General features: G+C 47.1%; 2 protein-coding genes across 2 annotated transcripts in view; both read right to left on the minus strand.

The window, feature by feature from the left end:
• The window catches only part of EMD (emerin), a 90,632-nt gene extending 87,479 nt beyond the window's left edge, over positions 1-3,153 (minus strand). The window contains exon 1 of the mRNA XM_083421146.1: positions 3,138-3,153. The gene's annotated coding sequence lies outside the window, so the exon portion shown is untranslated. The remainder of the gene's footprint in view (positions 1-3,137) is intronic.
• Positions 1-20,292, minus strand: part of CACNA1F (calcium voltage-gated channel subunit alpha1 F) — a 59,413-nt gene that overhangs the window by 23,594 nt on the left and 15,527 nt on the right. The window contains exons 10-26 of the mRNA XM_083420945.1: positions 19,223-19,300; positions 18,208-18,298; positions 15,832-15,858; positions 15,570-15,730; positions 13,823-14,048; positions 13,170-13,377; positions 10,976-11,096; positions 10,247-10,340; positions 9,914-9,971; positions 7,109-7,163; positions 5,124-5,268; positions 4,220-4,349; positions 3,983-4,042; positions 2,747-2,853; positions 2,248-2,335; positions 1,774-1,881; positions 783-835 (exon numbers count right to left, since the gene is read on the minus strand). Coding sequence (XP_083277071.1) covers positions 783-835; positions 1,774-1,881; positions 2,248-2,335; positions 2,747-2,853; positions 3,983-4,042; positions 4,220-4,349; positions 5,124-5,268; positions 7,109-7,163; positions 9,914-9,971; positions 10,247-10,340; positions 10,976-11,096; positions 13,170-13,377; positions 13,823-14,048; positions 15,570-15,730; positions 15,832-15,858; positions 18,208-18,298; positions 19,223-19,300 — 1,810 coding nt within the window. The remainder of the gene's footprint in view (positions 1-782; positions 836-1,773; positions 1,882-2,247; positions 2,336-2,746; positions 2,854-3,982; positions 4,043-4,219; positions 4,350-5,123; positions 5,269-7,108; positions 7,164-9,913; positions 9,972-10,246; positions 10,341-10,975; positions 11,097-13,169; positions 13,378-13,822; positions 14,049-15,569; positions 15,731-15,831; positions 15,859-18,207; positions 18,299-19,222; positions 19,301-20,292) is intronic.

Consider the following 20,292-nt stretch of genomic DNA (forward strand, 5'->3'; position numbering starts at 1 on the left):
GCTGCAAAAACCACAGTTCCTTTTACTGCAAAGCTACCCAGACACCCTCCTTTCTGCCTCTCAGACCCCTCTCTCCTATCTTAGGGACAAACTAGATGCTAATAGTCTCCCACCTTTCTCTTTTCTTCCTCTCTTTATTTTTAAACTGAAAAGCAGATACATGGAGGCAGCTGGTCTGAGTGGAAGAATAGCAGGGATTGCTTAACCTTTTCCCTTTTTGCCATTTATTTCTTCAAAATTATCAGCAGCAGCTTGGGGAGGGGAAGCAGAAAGACAACAGGAAAGGAAAGGGTCAAGGAGCACCTCCTCCCTGCTACTCTTTGGGTCACAATCACAGACTCAGAGGTTAGTTTTCAGCAAAAGAAACAGGAGAGGGGAAGGAAGAAAGGTAGGAGGTTATTACTGTATCTCCCATGTGATGTCTTGTTTGGGCCTCACAGACACCCACAAACAACCCTTAATTCACAGGCCATTACACGGTACTAGATCACCTAGCTTTCATCTCAGATCAGCCATACATGGGAATCCATTACATTGCTGCAACATTTTGCCAGTTGAGATCTGTCCAGGAGTGAGGGAAAAAGAAAAAGGCAAGAAGAAAGCAGGGCCAGAGAGCTGCAGGCAGCAATGTTAACAACAGGCCCCGGTTTGATCTGTGGGGTGGCTAGACATCTTGGTTGGTGTTCTTGGTATTAGGCTAAAATGCCAATGCCGCCTGGAGAACTTGGTTGGGGAAGGTAACGGGACGCTCTGCTCTTCTTGAGGGCAGGGCTGAGACTTACTTGCATTCATACGGAGTGTGCTTGGCCTCATCTGTGCAGCTGTAGAACTTGCCCTGGAGAGAGAAGTGGCAGGAGATTGGAGATCGGGCACTGATGGGGAAGGAAGGTATCCACCCTGGGGAAATTCTTATCTTTCTACCCTGTGGGCTGCCCCCCACGGCCCTGGGCATGGAGGAAACAGTAAACTAGCCTCACACAGGGTGGGGCAGTCAGGGCTTACCTTTACCCTGCCCTGTAATGAGACACCCACTTCTATCGACTTTTCATCTTAGGGTAGAGCAAGATGTTATGCTCAGCCCAGGTCAGTGTCAGGTTGTCATCCATCTCCCTGTAAACTTGCCTCAACCTCATCATATCATGTACTTCCCCACCCCAAGTCATTGGGGTCGTGCTGGCCCAGTGGAGGTGGGAGGTGGGGAAGGGCCTGCCTAAGCTTAACAGAGAAAGGTTCACAACAGTCTTATGTTGGGCATTATGTCTAGTTGCTCTTTTCACATTGCTTTTCCTTTACAAGATCTCCATACTTCTCTGTCTTTCTCTCGGTCTCCCTTTCCCTCTCTTGCTCACTGTCCACCTTCATCAAATATGGCAGTGTGTGCTGAGGGAAGCTACCAATCAACTAGCTGAAAAACAAGAGCAACACTTTGCAATGCAGATGATTTACCGTATATCATTATATGATTATTATTACTATGTTTACCCATGTAACTTCTATGGCTGTGCCTTTGCCCATGTATTTTCTTTCTTTCTCTTTGAGCTGATTCCCCCTCCCTCCTTGTGATGACCTACAGCTGAAACAAATAAGCCGCCCGACTAGTGTCTATAATGAGGTACAGGATTGGTTGCTAAGGTGATGGTATTTGGAAGTGTTTTGGGTGCAAGCCCCAAAGAAACACGCCCACACTCAACATGTCCTTGATCCAAGCACATATACACATCTTGCACACACTCATTTAATCCAAACCGCCCCAAATAAATTAGCACTCCTTACCTTGAAGAGCTGAACACCGATGCAAGCAAACATGAACTGCAGCAGGGTGGTGACTATCATGATGTTCCCAATGGTGCGGATGGCCACAAACACACACTGGACCACGTGCTGTCAGAGAGGGAGGCACAAGGGATGTGAGGGGGCCAGGAGGGAACTTGGGCGACCCTGTGGGTGTCAGGGCTGGTGCAGGACATTTTGGCACCTGAGGTGAACCATAAAATGGTGTCCTGCTCCCCACCAGGGAAGAAGCGGGGAGTGGAGATTGACATCGGGAAGAAGGGGGAATAAAGGTCTACCTTGGGATCCACTGCCCCTGTGGATCCTGCCACCTTGAGGCAGTTGCCTCGCCCTGCCTCATGGATGGGCCAACCCTGAGTGGGCTGGGGAACACAGGCACCACATCTTCATGCTGTGGGACCTCCTTCCAGATCCACATTGTAGAGCCACCACCTGCCCTTGCAAGACGTCCCTCACCTTCAGCCCCTTGGCCCGGTTGATGGCTCGGAGAGGGCGCAGCACCCTCAGCACTCGCAAGATCTTCACCACAGAGATGGCACTGGAGCTGAGGTGGAAAGAGGAAGGGAGGTGTGGGAGAGTCTTGGGTTGAAAAACCAAACTGCTTACACCTTCTTTTCATTTCCTATAAAATAGCTCCTAAGAACTTAGTAAGAAGAGCCCTGCTGGATCAGGCCAAGAGCCCAACGTAGTCCACCATCCTGTTCTCACAGTGCCTAACCAGATGCCTCCAAGAACCCTGGAAGCAGGACCTGAGCACAAGAGCCCTCTCCCTGCTTGTGAATCCCAGCAAGTGGTATTTCAGAGGCTGGAAGCGGAAGATGGCCATCCCAGCTGGTGGTGCATCACTACGCAACATTGCCCTTTCATCCCGGACCAGGCCAGCACAATCCTTTTCTTCTTCTTCTTTTCGGGGCCTACTCCCAAAGTATCTTGACCATTCCCCAATCAGACTTACTGGATGCCAAAGGAGATGAGTGAGACACTGACAACCAGCAGATCAAGGAGATTGAACCAGTTCCGGCAGAAGGAGCCTTTGTGCAGGAAGGCGCCGTAAGCGGTCATCTAAGGACAGAGACATGCTAAGCACCCCGGCTCCACCCAACTCCTCTTTCTCAGAACTGTGGCTGGAACCCAGAAGCTTGGAGATTAGGTCCCCAGGTGCCCTGCGCCAACCAAGTGACCCTGCCTTCCCCCCACCCAGGCTCAGTCCCTTTATATTCAAGAGCAGATGTGCTAACTTAAGAGGCAGATTGGGGAGGGGGCTGATGTCCCACCTGGGTGTGATGTCACACACATGCACAAGCACCAAGCATCCTGAGGGCCAGCTTCTGCTTCTGCTTCTCCTTCTGCTGCTGCTGCTGCTGCTGCGCCTGCCAGGAAAAGAGGCCCTGGCTCTGCCGACATTGTGCAGCCTACAATGAGCGCTGAGCACCCCAAGTGCCACACACACATTGGGAGGACCCAGGGCCTCTTTCCTTGGCAGCCAGAGAAGAAGCTGGCCCTGGAAGCTGGACCCTTGGGTCCCTCGAGCTCAGCCCTGTGTCTGCACTGACTGGCAGCAGTTTCAGGAAGGAGGCATTCCCAGGCTTACCTGGAGATGCTGAGCATTGAACCTGGGATGCTCTGTGTGAAGGGAAGATGCTCTTCCATGGAGCTGCATCTTCAGGATCTCTTTAACAGCTAAGGCTGAGTCACGTGAACCTGAGTTACGTGACTCATGCTTAACAATGTTGATCAAGACCAGCCTTCTTTGCAAGAACCGCAGCAACCAGCAGGCATGAGGCGGTCTGCAGTCTACCAAAGATCTTGGTCTCCTTATGCCCACCACTGTTCTGCACAGTCCACAGCTGTGTTGGAGCTAAATTCATGGTGGGTAGTAAGAGTCAAAGGCCTCTAGACAGGAGCTGAGAAGTGCAGCCCTGACCTTTCTCTCCTTGTTGCTGGGAGCCACATCTTCTCTCCCACCCCCCTACTCCCCAATGACTTGTTGCTGACCCCCTTCCCCACCCCAACCCCAACCCTGATTGCCAGCCATGGGGCTATGAGGGCACTAGCAGAAGCAGCTAAGGTCTGGTTGTTCGGTGCCACCCTGCAGACGTGGCCCACGTGCAGCTGTGGGCAACCCTAGAGACTTGGCCACTGGGGCATCCACTGAGGGCTGGCTACTCTCCCCTTCCTCATCTTCTGGTACCTTGAGTAGGATCTCAACAGTGAAGATAGAAGTGAAGGCATAATCAAAGTATCCCAGAATCTGTGTAATGAGAGGGGGGAACAGGAGAGGGGTGGGGGAGAAAGAGAATGGAAAAATGAGGAAATAAGAGAGGAGTGTGAGAGAGAGAAAGGGCGGAGCAGAGGGTGAGACACTCTTCTGCCTCTAGCCCCCTCTCTTCCATTCTACCCAACCACCTTTCCATATGGCATGGCTTACATTGTTGCGGAAGGAGTGTGCTCGGATAGGGTCCTCTGCTGCCAGGGAGATGCTGCTGAGGATGATGAAGACAAGGATGAGATTGGTGAAAATGTGGTGATGGATCAGTTTGTGGCACCCAACACGAAGCCTGGCGAGAGAAAGAAAGGCGGCCACCCTAGTGAGCCAGCAACACAGAATAGGAGCAGCCAAGGCACATGCAGACTCCCCTGCGAATCAGGAGGTGGAGATGGGGAGCTAAAGGGCGATCCTGGCAGATGTGGGCAAGATTAGAGGGAAGAGGCTGGGTGGTGCCTTGGAAGTGGGCTGGACTGACATGGGGAGAAAAGCCAGCAGCAAAATCTCTGAAGCCAAGCAAAGATTGACCTTGGGATTTGCCTACTCCCTTGACCTTGGGTTGAGATACCTGGGAAGAAGGCTAAAACTCCACCACCAGCGTGAACCCTGGCAGTTCTGGGTCTGCCCAAGCATAGCCAGACAGTGCCTCCAGTTGTCCCCTACTGCTCTTAACCAATGGGTCCCCAAAGTGGGACCACAATGAAACCAGGATCTCTGGCAATTTTTTTACCATAGTCTTACACTGGTTAGTCATGCCCTCTGCCCCAGGAACCCAGGCAGCACTAGAAATCCCTTGCCAAACCTAGTTTCAAGGATTCTTTGGGGTGGAAGACACAACAGTTAAATGGATATATAAATTAGTAGCATAGATATGCTTCTACATGTAGGTTATTAGGGCACTCACACCAGGGACTCTGACCTGCACAGCCCTGGCACCAGAAGAGGAAATTCCTGGACCTTACCCTACAACTCTTGCAGAATTGTGAACAAACTGAGGTCACATTCCACTGAAAGAGAAAGCCAGCCCCACCGTCTTCCTCCTTGGTTCATGCCTTTCTGTACTCACGGATTTGTCTTGCTAAGGCAGAAGAAGGAACTTCCATCAGGAATTGGTAACACCTTCTCTGTGGGGGTTTCCTCCAGTTTGTCTAGGTGAGACTCTGCCAAGCTCTGCTGATCTCCTTCTGCCTCTTCTTCCTCTTCCTCCTCACCTGAAACAAGACATGGTGTAGGATTAAGCAAGGACTGAGGAACCTTTGGCCCTCATCTGAAGCTGAACTACAACTCCCATGAGCCTCGACAAGCATGGCCAATAGCCTGGGGCGATGGGAATTGTAGTTCAGCAACATCTAGAAGGTCAAAGGTTCTCCACATTTGGTTTTAAGGATTCCTCGGGAGCCATATTCATTACAGCAGTGTGTGTGTGTGTTAATGAGAGAGAGAGAGAGAGAGAGAGAGAGAGAGAGAGAGAGAGAGAATAATGTCTAACTATTATGAACTGATGTGATAATTATATAGTACAGTCAAACCTTGGTTCCGAATGCCTCTGTTTTGGAACGTTTTGGCTCCTGAACGCCGAAAACCCGGAAGTGACTGCTCCAGTTTTTGAATAGTTTTTGGAAGCCAAATGTGCTATGTGGCTTCTGTTTTGAATTTCCCTATTGTATTGAGGCTTCTGCCTTCAGTTTTCGGTTGTCAAACCTTTTGGAAGTCAAGCGGTCTTCTGGGGCAGATTACGTTTAACATCCAAGGTTTGACTGTACCATAAATGTGCATGGTGCACGACAGAATAACAGAGTAACAACAGAGAAGAGGTGCAATTGCCCCAAGAAACCTACAATTTAACAGTTGATACAGGAAGGGAGGAAGGTTGAGGGGAGGCTATGCAAAGGCTAATGGAAAAAGTGAGCTGCAGCAGGAGAGAAAGAGGCTGCATAGAACCACAGAATTTCAGGGTTGGAAAGGACTCTGAAGGTTATCTAGTCCGACCCCCTGCAATGCAGGAATCCCAGCATCCCAGACAGATGGCCATCCAACTTCTGCTTTAAAATCACCAGGGAAGGAGAATCCACTACCGTCCAAGGGATCCCATTCCACTGTCAAAAGGCTCTTACACCAGAAAGTTATTCCTGATGTTGAGTCAAAATCTCCTTTCTTGTAACATCAAGCCTTTGGTTCCCTCTGGAGCAGGTGAAAACAAGTTTGCTCCATCCTCCATTCAAGAGCCTTTTTGATATTTGAAGATGGCTATCATATCTCATCTCAGTCTCCCCTTGTCCAGGCTAAATATCTCCAACTCCCTCAACCATTCCTCATAAGGCTTGGTTTCCAGACCCTTGATCATCATGGTTGCCCTCCTCTGCACACGTTCCAGCTTGTCAACGTTCTTCTTAAATTGTGACGCCCAGAACTAGGCACAGGGCTCTAGGTGTGCTCTGACCAGGGCAGAATAGAGTGGTACTATTAAGTCCCTTGAACATTATACTTCTGTTGATGCAACCTAGAATAGCATTAGCTTTTTTGCTGTTGCATCACACTCTTGACTCATTTTCGGCTTGTGGTCCTCTAAGACCCCTAGATCTTTTTCACATGTCCTACTGGCATGCCCAGTGTTCCTTCTCTTATATTTTTGCAGCTGGTTCTTCCTGCCTCAGTGAAGGACCTTGCCTTTGTCCCTATTGAAATCCATTGTGTTACTTTAGACCCAGTTCTCCAAGCTTAGAGTCTGAACTCATGTTTCCATTGATCCCCTTCCTGGTTCCCTGCAATACAGTAGCTGCCTTTTATACTTAAGGCTTAAATATCCCAGAGGAGCTCAAAGGCAATTTATGTTGATGCCTGATAGTTGTTTACGTGGAAGAGAAAAGCTGGGAGGAGGAGAGGCAGAATAAGCAGCCTGGTCAATTGTAAGTTTTACATTCAATTACAAACCAGGCTGCAGTCAAGAGCTGCTTTGGTCTCGTGTGTGAAAACATAAATAGCCTTTTTGTCTCCGCAAGGTAACAATCCTCATGATTGTCATAGTACCATACACAACGTTTCTTTCCTCACCTGCTTCTTCACTGCCTTCCTCTACTTCCTCCTCCTCTTCCTCCCCACATTCCACCTGAGGAGAAAGCAGACTGGGCATCACCAATGAGAGCAGGAGAGACTGGACTTAATACAACAGTTTCTGTAGTATTTGCTGGCTATGGCTACAGACAGAGTGAGGAGAGAGGAGTGTCCAGTTCAGCCTTTCTGACCTTCAGGACTAAGGCAGGAAACTCCTCCACCCTGGACTTGGGCAGACTGCCACCACCCTAGAGGTGGGGGGTGGGCACTTCCTCAGGAGGGTTCAAGTGCGAGGCTGCCTTAGACGTGTGTGTGTTTGCGTGTGTAATGGGGGTGGGGGTGAGATCTGAATGAAAGAGAGAGATCCTTCTCAAAAGTTTCCAGGCTTCCAAGTGACTGTTGTGCTTGCACGAGGGCCTGTGCAGAGAAGGGCATGACAAGCACCTCTGCCTTGTACATGTGCGCGCATGCAGCTCAATTCAGGATGCATTTTTTCCTGCCAGGGGCACTTCCAGATCTCCTTTTTATTGTGGATCCATGACAATCTGTGTTCACGATGGTTTCCGAGCAGTTGTACTCAATCCTACTTTTAATCCTGTCTGTGCCTGCAGAAGCTTTGGGGCAGACGCACTGCTTCATTTCTAGCCAGCTTCAGTAGCTTCCTGCTGAAATCCTGTAATTTTTCGTACCATAAATGCTCTAGGATTTATTTTGTCCCACTTTTATTGTGCTATGGGGCAAGAGTGCCTCTCTAAACAGCAATAATACAGCAACACTGGGAAAACATGCCAGAGTAACAAATAAAGCAGAAGGATGTGGTTCAGTATAAATCCACCACTACTGCACTATTATTGTACCAATGATATGCCTGCAAAGAGAGAAAGAGGCCCTGGTCTTCTACAACCTGCAGAGTCTGTTTTATCACCAAGCAATAAAGATGAGGAGTCAGCCACAAATGATATGACAGGAAAAACACACTTCTTCTTCATATGTCTGCTCCATCCATGTCTAAAGCAGGCTGGGGGGAGGGCAGTCTAAGCAACACCAATTCTTATATTAAAATAGATGTGTGGATGAGACACTCCCACTCCATTCCTACCAGAGCTTTTCTCCTCAGCCCATCACACTTTTACCATCAGAACAGCGCTGAGAGAACAGTGTGCTGAGCCTAACTCACTTTCATGGTCCTTTTGTTGTAAAAATTAGACCTCTCAGTTCCTGCTTTTGATTCAAACAGAACAGACGTGTGAGCTGCAAACATGGCTGCACTGCCTCATTTACTTCAGCCCTTTAAGGAGGAGCAGGGCAAGTTACCTCCATGCAACCTGTTGAGCCACTACAGCTCTCCACCATGTGACTAAAAGCTAGCAAGCCAGTTCACACATGCACACCTGGTTGAGGCCTGTGCTTACTAGAAATAGGCAGAAGAGGGCACTCTCTCAGAGGCTGAAGCAGACATGATGCAAAGGCCATAATTAAATCTCCAGGCCTTTCTTTGTCCTCCACCCCCTTAAAAGCAGCCACAGCAATGGCTCCAGTTATCATAAGAGGTGAGGTGTTGGGTGTTTATCATTCCCCTGTGACATTTTTTGATCTGACCACACTCCACTGAAGCTGTCATAAACCCCAGGGGTGGGGGGATGGAGCTTTATGTACCTGGATGAAGCCTGTATTTGGGTGGAGGATAGAGGTAAAGGTAAAGGGACCCCTGACCATTAGGTCCAGTTGTGGCCGACTCTGGGGTTGCAGCGCTCATCTCGCTTTATTGGCCGAGGGAGCTGGCATACAGCTTCTGGGTCATGTGGCCAGCATGACTAAGCCGCTTCTGGCGAACCAGAGCAGTGCACAGAAACACCGTTTACCTTCCCACCAGAGCGGTACCTATTTATCTACTTGCACTTTGGCATGCTTTCGAACTGCTAGGTTGGCAGGAGCAGGGACTGAGCAACGGGAGCTCACCCCATTGCAGGGATTCGAACCGCCGACCTTCTGATCAGCAAATCCTAGGCTCTGTGGTTTAACCCACAGCGCCACCCACGTCCCTCTGGGTGGAGGATAGGGGGTCATAATAGCTGTGTGTGTGGTGGGGGATGGAGAGTGGGGGGTTGCATGAAGGGGTGTTCGGTCTTGCAAGTCGTTGCCTGAAGTCTGAAGTGGCACAGCCCAGAAACAGGCTGTGTTTCTTTACAGTGCAATCCTTACATCTGGTCCATGCTGCTAAACAGGGTTAGGTTGAAGTGCCAATGACCTTCTGCAGGTGGCGACTTTTGGTACTCAGTAGGGTAGGAAGCTTCCACCAGTGGCAGATTGTGGAAATTCTCCAAATGGGTCTTAGCAGGCTACCAGTGGCTATACCTGTGGCACAGCAAAATCTGAAACAAAACCCCTTCTGCCCTGGCCAGCACCATGCAGAATCCATTCTGGCTTGTTCTGGACAGGGGAGGAGGTGCTGGGTGCTTTCTCTTTTAGATTTGGCCATGCCACTGGCCAGCAGCAGCCAGCAGGGTTTCAAGTGCAGTGGTTGATCTGCCCTCCTGCTGCTCCCTGGGCAGAATTCGGATCGTTCTGTTAGTGAACTAGGCCATAAAGACACATAGAAATCAGCTGGCTAAGGCTGGTGGAAGTTGTAGACCAAAACCTCAGGAGGACATTGGATTGGCAAAAGCTGCCTTAGACAGTGATAATGAACAGAAAGTTATATATCTATTACTCATGTGGAATTGCTGCCTACTGATCTGTGGGAGGACTACTTGCATCTCTAGAAGCAACAAGGTCAGAAAAGAAGGTCAGGGTTTCAGTTCTCACCTTCACATTTTTCTCTTCTTCTTTCTCATTGCTCTGCTCCCCCTCTGGTGGTGCCTCTCTGAATTGTGGCAGGGAAGAGGGGGAAAGATGAGAGTTATAGAAAAGGGTAGGAAGGAAAATCTAGACTCTGCCTCAGGGGGAGGAGGACCCAAGGGGGAGGCGGGCTTCTTTAAATGTGCCCTTTCTTTCAGAACAAAATCATCAGAAGGAAGACTTACAATGAGCAATTTAAAAACAATACAAATAAAAACAAAGCTAGAAACTGAGCAACATTTGGTCAGTTCACTTTCTTCTCCAACCTGCCACCCCCCCCCCCCGGATTACAGTTCTCACTTCTCCTTGTGTTCCCCCTCCTTGGAGGTATTGATGTTGTCGCCATCTGCCAGATTGTCCACAGCAATGGCCAAGAAGACATTGAGCAGAATATCTGGGGTTGAAAGTTCAGAAAAATGTAACCTGATGCAATGGGGTAATAACCACCCCGAGCCAACACACCCTCAGGATGAGGGCTGTGCCCCCGTTAAAGACATGTGAACAGATTAATCATACGAGTTTTATTTGTTCATTCTAGCAATCAAATCTATATAAGCTGTAAAAGCAATAGTTCTGAAAGAAGTTGTATACTATTCTTTGCTGTTAGATTATGCACTATGTATCCTAGTCAGCATCCTCTTAGGAGAGGCATTTCATCCTGTGTGTGAGGGAAGCGAGAGTGTCTCTTTCTAGATGATGCTCCTCATCTGCAGTTTCATAAGCATTTAAAAAGAATATATGCTGCCCAATGAAACCATGTATCCCAGCATTCACAGATGCAAATGCCCTCACTCCTGCTGCCTGCCCTGTATCCGATCCCTATTTAAGCACTGCAGTAGCAACCACTATTCCATCCTAATGTAACCATGGGAAGGTCAGCTTGATTTCTAACTTCAGGGTCTGGAAAGGTGAGGACCTGAATTAAATTTGGGGGCCCGACTCAGCAATTTTTCATCAGCAATCTAGCAGCCTAGCATCAATCCTCTTGGACTTAAGGTCCATTAATCTTCACCGCCAATCAAAGGATACAGTTGCCGCAAATGAAGAGGATGATGAAATAGACACAGACCAGCATACCTGGGAAATAGGGGCCGCCATAGGCCATGATCCCATCATACATCACTGCATTCCAGTCCTCCCCTGTCAGGATCTGTGGCATGAGCAAAGGGAACAGCAAATATAATTAAGATAGTTCCACAATTAAATGTTGTTGTTTTTTAACTGCTTATTTAAAGTACTTATATGCTGCCCGCCAATACATTTATCCCAATACATTTATTACAATGCAATTTAAAACAAATCAATAATAAAATCAATTAGAGGTAATAAATAATGTAATTAGCACAACACTCAACTCTACAGCAGTCTTCCTTGTGGTATTCCAGGGATGGGGAACTTGTGACACTCCAGATGAATGCAAGATAAATACTCACTGTCATATAATCATCCCGTAAACAAATCAGAATATGTGCTTAATAAAGACCAGACCCAAGACTTGCTCATACTTGCTCATCTTGCTGCTTTCCCCTGGGGAAAACCCACTCTTAGTGCTCAGTTGGAGCAAACAGCAATTTAAGTTTCCCCCAGACTGACATTTGCTCCAAGTTAAAGAGTGAGTTTTCCCTAGGAAAGGAAGACGGGGAAGGAGAAAACTGCTCGGTTGGACTCGTGCTTTCTAGGCATGGGATAAACAGAAGTGTGGAAGAACCCTTTGTCTAACCACCAAGTAAATTTTGAGCAAGCAAATTAGGATGACTGTGAACAAACCAGTAATCATTTATGTTAAATTCTTGGAAATATTTAGGGACTATGAGATAGTTCAGATTGTGAGCTTAAAATATAACAAAATAAAATATTCAGAAACAGTATAAACATGAGCCGATCTTTGTATATATCAGCTTCCTACCATCTGAATCTCTCTTGCTTATAGCCCCTAAATGGCTAGCAGCACCTTACTCTAAAGGCGCCAATAAAAACTTGGATCTTAGAATATGGTATCCTATTTTCAACTACTGAAATCTCAATACCTAGCCTCTGTAATACGGTAAGAAATGTTTCAGAACTATTGTTGCTTATCCTAGTGGGTATGCTTTATATAATGATATCCATGTGTTATTAGAAGTATTTGTTTAGTAATAAAAATAGAAGATGAAAGCAAATATTCTCTTGTACCTGGTTACTGTATACGAAACCAAAATTGAACCTGACACAGTTTTAGGTATGCACTTTGTTAAAGTGCTTTTATCAGCTACAGGTGGTAAATTGGCAGCCTAGGGCTTCCAAAAGACTGTGATTATAAACTGAGAACACAAAGTCTAAATTCATGACACCATACATGTCTTTCTTTCCCTATCAACACTTAAAACCCCCAGAAAGCTAGGACCAGTCACAGTTTTGTGTTGCTTCTCCCACAGAATGTGTAATTAATATTATTATAATTGTGGTGATGAGGTGGGGTAAACCAAGGCCTGTATTTTTAGAATTTTAGGGTCAGCTAAATTAGAAGTGATTATGGCATACAGATCTGAGGGCAAGAATTGAAAGCTTAATGGAGATTGAAAGGATCTCTTTATTTCTGCTGTGAAACCACTACACCCCAACTGTTTTACTTCTGGTGGGATATATTTCCCATTTTGGAGTCCCAACCAAGAAAAGAGAGAACTGAGGTGCAGAGGCTAATAGGGTTAAAAGCTCAGGTTGGCGCTCAGGTTGGTCTGCACTCCTGCTCCTTCCTTATATGCAATTGGCCACAGAGCCGATATGAGCATACTAGTTTTGCCTCTCGTTCCGTAATGGATACCCATTAAAACTGTAACATGTGATTCTATGGAACTTTAAGCTCTTTTTTCTTCTGTGCACCGGGGTCAACAACCCTTCAATTATTGAAGGGATCACACTGCTTCCTTGTACTGTTCTTTAAGTCTGTTTCAAGGACACAACTGAGTGGCTTCTAAGGTCACCCAGGAGTCATGGGAAGCTGCATTGACAGCTGTTGCCATTCCCTCCCTCTTGAACGTTTTTTTAAAATAATAATAATAATAATAATAATAATAATAATAATAATAATAATAGTGGGATGGGGAAGTTGACAGGATTGGGATCCAGGTGGGAAATAAGGGGCTTCAACCCTTTGTCCCTTACATAGCCCAATCCCCAGTAAGCACCCAAACCTGTCGAAGGCTGGTCCCAGCCCCCCCCACTTGTACCCCATGTGTGTTTTTACCTGGAAGACTGTGAGCAAGGCCTGGGGGAATGTGTCAAAAGTACTGCGCTTGGTCTGGGTCTCATCAAAGTTGAACTTGCCCCCAAAAAGCTGCATGCCCAGCAATGAGAAGATGATAATGAAGAGGAAAAGCAAGAGCAGCAAGGACGCAATGGACTTCATGGAGTTCAGCAAGGAGGCCACGAGGTTGCTCAGCGAGGCCCAGTGCCTGGAAAGCAAACCAGGGATGGATAAATGGGTCGAGGGACTTGGGGCACTTCAGCTCACAGGTAAGAACCAGCACTACTAGAATAGGGATGGGGAAACTGGCCTCGCTGGCCTCCAACTCTCACCAGGCCCTGCTAGTATGGCCAATAGTCAAGGGACAATGGGAGCTGTACTCCAACAACATCTGCAGGGCAACAGGCTTCCCTCCCCTGATGTAGAGGAAGCAGATGTAAATTGATCTTAGCTTCTGAGGGAAGAGGCTAATATGTGCAATAAGTACATACTGACCACCTGCCTAGGGTTCTATAGTAATACATCTTCAGGCCATAAGCAAATCAACCTGAATTTTCTAGCAGGCAACCACCTTGAATTAAGCTAACCCTGAGTGCATGCCCCAGCCCTAAGCAATGCCACCCAATCACCCATGACTACGACCACCACCTGACCTGGTGACTTTGAAGATCCGTAAGAGGCGGACACAGCGAAGCACAGAGATTCCAAGAGGTTGCATGATCTCAAACTCTACCAAGACAGTCTCCAGGATTCCACCACATACCACAAAACAATCAAAGCGGTTGAAGAAGCTGACAAAATAGGCCTGTAGTCCCAGGCTGTACATCTTCAACAGCATCTCCATGGTGAACAGCGATAACAGTACTTTGTTAGCATAAGCTGTGGCAAGAAAGAGTAGAGGGTCAACAAGAGGTATATGGGACAGCCTTATGCTCCTAGTCCTCAATGTTAATTAAGTACCACACAGTACACTGGGTGTCAGACAGACTGGAGGACAGATGCTTTTTCACAGTTTCCATCTGCAAAGTGGGAATAATATGTTGAAGACTCAAAATATTTTGAGCTGGACGAAAATGGCAGAGCAGAGAGGAGTAAATGGAGACTCCTCAGCTCTCCATTTGACCATCTTCTGCACTTCCCTGTTGATCCTTTTCTACAGAGTAACTCACATATACAAGGCACTTTGGAATGGATGGGGATGAGATCAGCTGCCCAAGTATTTTTCAGCAAGCCTACAAGTTCAAAACAGGGATGGTCAACTGGTAGCCCGCAAACTAGACTGACCAAGCAGCTGTAGGATTTATATCATGCACTTCCAAACAATTCATGCATATCAGCTCAAGTATGCGCAATTTCAATATTCTCAGGGACCATATCATTTGTTCCCCAGATATCAGTCCATCCAGAGGTAGGAAATCCACACAGATGTGTAAGCGGTCATGCTCCATATTAAAGCTGGTGTCAGTTAGGATTTCCAGTTAGGAAGAGCATGTGCTCAGGGCAGGCAATGCATTGCATACAAACATATGCAGTTACATATTACATACTCGGCACAGATAAATCTAAAGAGAGGAATGTAAAATATCTGAATATCTGTGTTTCTTATGGCTTGGACATGTTTTTCTTTTACTTGCAAATAGAACTGTGGGCAAAGTTTTTGCTATGTCTTGGTAAAGGTTTGTTAGGGCAGGAAAGAGCCAGATAAAATTGCCTTACAATAGGGATGGAGAAACGGTGCCCCTTGAGGCATCAGTGGGCTCCCTTTACCCCCCCCCCCGCCCCCAGCCAGCACATGCTGCCCAGTGTCAGGTCACGGATGATGGAAGTTAAAAGTCCAGCAACACCTTGAGGATCATGGTTCAGCCACTCCTGCTACAGAACAAGAACAGTAGATGGCAGTCAAGAATTTCTAAAGCAGTGTGTGGTTTTGTTTAAGAGAAGTGGAACAACCAAATTTTGTTTCCCCCCAAAATCCATAGTTGGGGAAGGGAGGCAACAACCCCCCCCCCACCTCAGCCAATTGTATATTAAAAATTAATTCAAAACCATGTTCCTGCTTCTCAGTCCTGACCACAATCACTAAGCTACCCTCTTAGGCCACATCCATACCATACATTATCCACTTTAAACAGCAATGGTGCTCCAAAGAATCCTGGGAACTGTAGTTTGTTAAGAGTGTGGGGAGTTGTTAGGTGACCCCTGTTCCCTCACAGAGCTACAACTTCCAGAGTGGTTTAACAGTCAATCCCCCTTCCCAGCGAACTCTCTTTAAAGAGGCATGATACTGCTTTAAATGCACAGTGCAGATGGGCCTTAGAGGCTCTCCCTGCTCTGCGCTAACTCCTGGACAATACTCCCTTGCTGGCGCTAATACACATTCCCTGTGTCTTGCAACCCTACCTTGGATTTGCGTGAGCCAATCAGGCTGATTGTAATGCTCAGAGGCAATTGTGAGAGTGTTGAGAAAGACAAGGAGCAGGACCATCCAGTAGAAAGAGACAGATTTGACAGCCAGGCGACATTTCTTCCGGAAGAGACGGTTGATGCGTCGCACTCGGCGGCTGCAGCAGAGGGGGGATGGGAGAGGGACAGATATCACTGATGAGAGCCAGAGAGCAGGAGAGCCCTGGGCAGAGGGAAAGGCAGCTTTCATCCTACTCACCCAAATTTGGTCTTGGAGAGCTTGCCTCTGTGGAAGACAGGAGAAATTCAACAAGAAAATGAAACACAACTCTCTCTCAGCTGCAGTTGAAAGCTGAGAAATTACAAATTGATCAAGGATACAGGGGCAGCAGTTCTTAGAGGAGGCTCACAGACACTGTCAGCATTTCACATTTTACAGATATCCCAAACCCAAATTAGGGTTGCCAGGTGGCACCCCCGACATTTTATTTATTGATTTATTTTGCTAGCCTTTATGCTACACCTTTAACTGCAACCTGACAGGCAGAAATGAAGCAGATGAAAAATGTCTCCCATCACTGCATCTTCATGCCAAGAAAAGATTTCAGGCAAGAACACTAAAAAATAGCGTATCTCTTTCTGTTTCTACTATCAGGTAGTAAATATAGGACCGTCGCTAGAAGAATCACCTTCTAAAGTTGTCTCAGCTTTACCGCAGTTGCTCAGTTTTATGATCTGGGCTGGAATCTGACCTCTTGTAACCACTGGGTTAAGCCATGGTGCACAGAGGTTAAAGCAACAATCAAGAGTTGGGACAGCCCAACAATGTGTCTCCCCCTCTGCCCATCTCTATTCTGCCCTACCCTAGCAACTATTTTCTCATGTTCAGCTGCCAGGGGTGCCCCTACTATGAGGCAAGATGAGGCAGTTGCCCGAGAAAGCATATTTTGAGTGCTATCAAGGGAGACAGAGTGGGACAGCGGGTGGTAACTAGACCTGCCAACGAAAGCCACTGCAAGGGCTTCTGCTTTTCTTCCCCTCGCCTCCCCCCATCCCTCCCTCCTCCCCGCCAAATTGGCTTCAGCAGAGATCAGGATAACCCCCAGAACAGTGTACAGGGGGACGAGAGGGCAGATTATTCCACCAGGCAAGCAGGAATGCTTGCACTGACAGAGTAATCTGCTTAGCATTATTCTGAATTCCTCCCAGGAAGCAACATATGGGACCCAATCCACTTGGACTTTCTCATGTGCAAATCTTACTAAAATGAATATAAGCTGCTGAAGAGCACTGATAAATTGTGCCATATTAAGTCACAGCGGTAAAGGAACTGTGTCATGTTTAACTTAAGGGCCTAAAAATGCCTGGTTACATTCTTGGCAAGACACACTCGCCCTTCAGTGCTGATTTGGGCACCATTACAAAGCCCTCTTGCCTGAAAGGAGAGAACACACTGTGGTAAACAGGAGGAAGTGGTTAGCAATGTAGGTTAGGTTCAAACTATGAAGCTCTTTCTAGGCTTATTTTAAATCTAGAATCAAAGCTATCTGGATGGTAAAGTTGCAGCCTCTCCACATTTGCCCATAGTCTTGTTTTCAGCACACTGAGCTAATTCGCTCAGCTGCCTAGCTGCCACTGCTGCTCTGCCACTCCTCCATCTCTTCTATTTTACACGGAGTATGTGATGTCACTGTGGTGCTCAGCCTCCTTCATTCAGCATGGAAACAGAAGAGGAGGCAGAGTGGTGCAGCAGCACACAATCATTGGCAGAGAGGAGAAGTGTCAGAGCATCTCAGCAGCAGTGCCCACCTGCCTTCTTGCTTGTCAGCCCACCCACTTTACTTCATGCAAGACCACCTGCCCAGGTGACTGAGCCCAGACTAGACCTGGAAGAAGAGGGTAGCAGCAACAGGAGTGCCTTCTATAAGCTTCAGCTGGTGGTGGCCCAGCTGTGCCTCTATCGGGACAGGGATAGTCTAACTTCTGTTGTCTACACTCTGGTAACCTCTGGGTTAGATTACTGCAATACATTATATGTGGGGCTGCCTCTGAGGATGGTACAGAAACTTCTCCTGGTGCAGAATTCAACAGCCAGGTTGCTCATTGGGGCAAGACGATTTGAGAATAATGCCAATCCTGGCCTGACTGCACTGGCTGAGAGTTTCTGGGGTCAAGTGCTGTTTTTAACCCACAAAGCCTTAAAGAGCTCAGGACCACAATGCCTCAAGGACCATCTCTCCCCATATTAAGTGACCCAGACCCTGCAACCATCTCCAGAGGCCATTCTTTGTGTGCCTCCACAGAAAACCCAGAGGGTTGAGACATGAGAGCAGACCTTTTCTGCAGTGGCTCCATTTGTGGAATGCTCTCCCCAGGGAGGCTCACCTGGTGTCATCATTATATATCTTTAGGCGCCAGGCAAAAACGTTCCTCTTCTCCTAGGCCTTGGCATTTTAAATTGGGGGCGGGGTACTGTTTTTGTTTGTTAATACGTTATGTTATTTTGTGGGTGGTTTTTTTTTTTTGTAAACTCCCCTGTGAGTCAACCCCAACCCAAAGAAACTGAAAATGTAACATTACTGTACTAATCCATTCTGCCCTCCCTCCCTTTGACTAAGGAAACTCACAAACTCACAAACACACATCGCAGCAGTTGTTCTGGTGATGCTCTTCCTCCCCAACATTCTCCGTATTCACCGAGGTGGTTTCACTGGCAGGGAGACTGGCTGGAGAGAGAGAAAAGCAAGCGGGATTTTCAAAAACAGCACAAAGTCCTCTCTGCACCATTTCTTATAATTATCCAGGCCCACTGCCTGGCATTAAAACCACAACACTGACTTCCCTTCGGCGTCATGAATGTGACATTGGTCACATTCATCATAAGAGTAGGTTGAAAGTTTGAAAAGTTAAAATTTTGGCTGAATTAATGAAATAAAGCAAACTGCCTTTTGTAAGTAAGAAGTAGTTTGAAAAATGGCTACCACCTCTGTTGCAGTGACAGTGGTGCTGAAATTCCCAGTTGCCATTGGCTGGGGCCACCATTTTACTTTCCCCATAATGCCCTTGTGAGTGATGGATGTCATCATGTGGGGGGCGGGAATGGCATCTGCCAACAGCTGTCCACTGGGAGCAGCATAATGCAGACCAGAGGCCGTCTCTGAGACAGAAAATTCACTGCACTCCAAAACATCCCACAACATGAGCTCAGCCCAACACAAGAAATTTGTTTTTGTTGTTGTTGCTCCCAAATGTACTTCTAAGGCTGAATACAAAAAAGTAATAAGTAGTTTGAAAAAGCCTTCTCTTCCAATGGTGTACACATCCTGCCACCTCTTATTAAACAAGTTTTGCAGGTGTTTGAAACAATTCAAAAACCTGCTTCCCAAGAGGCAAAAATCAGGAAATGTGTAACCATATTAAGCATTTTCAAACTGCATTCAACTTTGGAAGACAAAAACCTGTCTCCAGCTTAAGCATGAAGATGGATGTAACATAAAAAGAAAACATGAATGAAATCAAAGTAGGCTGTGGATGAAGCATAGGTGGGGGATTGGACAGAAATACATGATGCGTTTTGAATATATATTTTTCTGCTTAGCTCTTAAAGAGAATGAAACATGGCTACTTATGGAAGAAAATGAGGAAATTACTGTGGGTGTCGGTGGAGTGACTGCTGTATCTGAACCATTTCTTCTTCTTCTTCTCCGTCAGGTCTGCCACAGTCACGCCTTCCATAAGCAAGGCAGGGATGAATGACAGGATGGAGGGATGAATGGGAAAGGAAATAATTTAGGGAAAGGGGTAAATGAATGAAGAATAACAAACTAATGTGAATTACATAACAAAGACAATGGAGAAAAGTGGACAAGTTTCTCTGGCTCTCTTCAGATTGCTTTTTCTTATGTCAAAGTTGCCAAGATTAAACAAAGAAGCAAGGGCTCCTCCACCCCCAATTTGCACTTCCTAGTACTGAAAGCTACAGGGGCAGACTTGCGCTTTCCACACGGCAGCTGATACTGTGCTTTCTGGGGATCCAGGGGCGAGCGAAGGCATAGGGACACCCGGGGCGGGGCTAAGCAGGTGCATGTGTGGCATTGCTACGTACGATGCATGCACTGTATGTAGCGACGCTGCACATGCGCTGTACATAGCAGTTTGCCAGCGGCGCCACTCCAGCGCTGTACGGATGGTGCCAGGATCATCTGCTCGCGGCTGCAGCCACGAACGGAGGATCCTCCACATGTGGCTGTGGCTGCGTGATGGCTGCTTGCACTGCAGCGGCAGCGCAAGCCCCCGCAGGGTGCCTTCTTGTCACACCCCCCCCCCCCAGACAGGGTACCTGGGTCGCACCGCGCCCCCATTGCGCCCCCACTGTGTACACCCCACTAAGCTCCATCCAAACAAATGGGTGTGACACAGCCATGAACCTTTATGAAGGTACAATCTGATACAATATTTTTCATCATATTTCAGTGCAAATGTTAAAACTGATCAAAAACATTATTTTAAAGTAGTGTTGAACAAATTTTAGAAGTTTACTAAAAAGTGTTTTAGTGCTAACTAACAGATCAGCAGAGAAAAACGGGCACTAAAATGGTGCTGATTGAAAAGGCAACATGTCATTTTTAATTCTAAAAAAGTAGATTTTTGCTAGAGCACTTTCCCCTCATTTATCTATTTATATAGCTCTGTCTAAAATAGACATAAGGAAACAACAAAG

The sequence above is a fragment of the Podarcis tiliguerta genome, assembly GCF_965153285.1.
Source record: "Podarcis tiliguerta genome assembly, chromosome: 17".
NCBI classification, from domain to species: domain Eukaryota; kingdom Metazoa; phylum Chordata; class Lepidosauria; order Squamata; family Lacertidae; genus Podarcis; species Podarcis tiliguerta.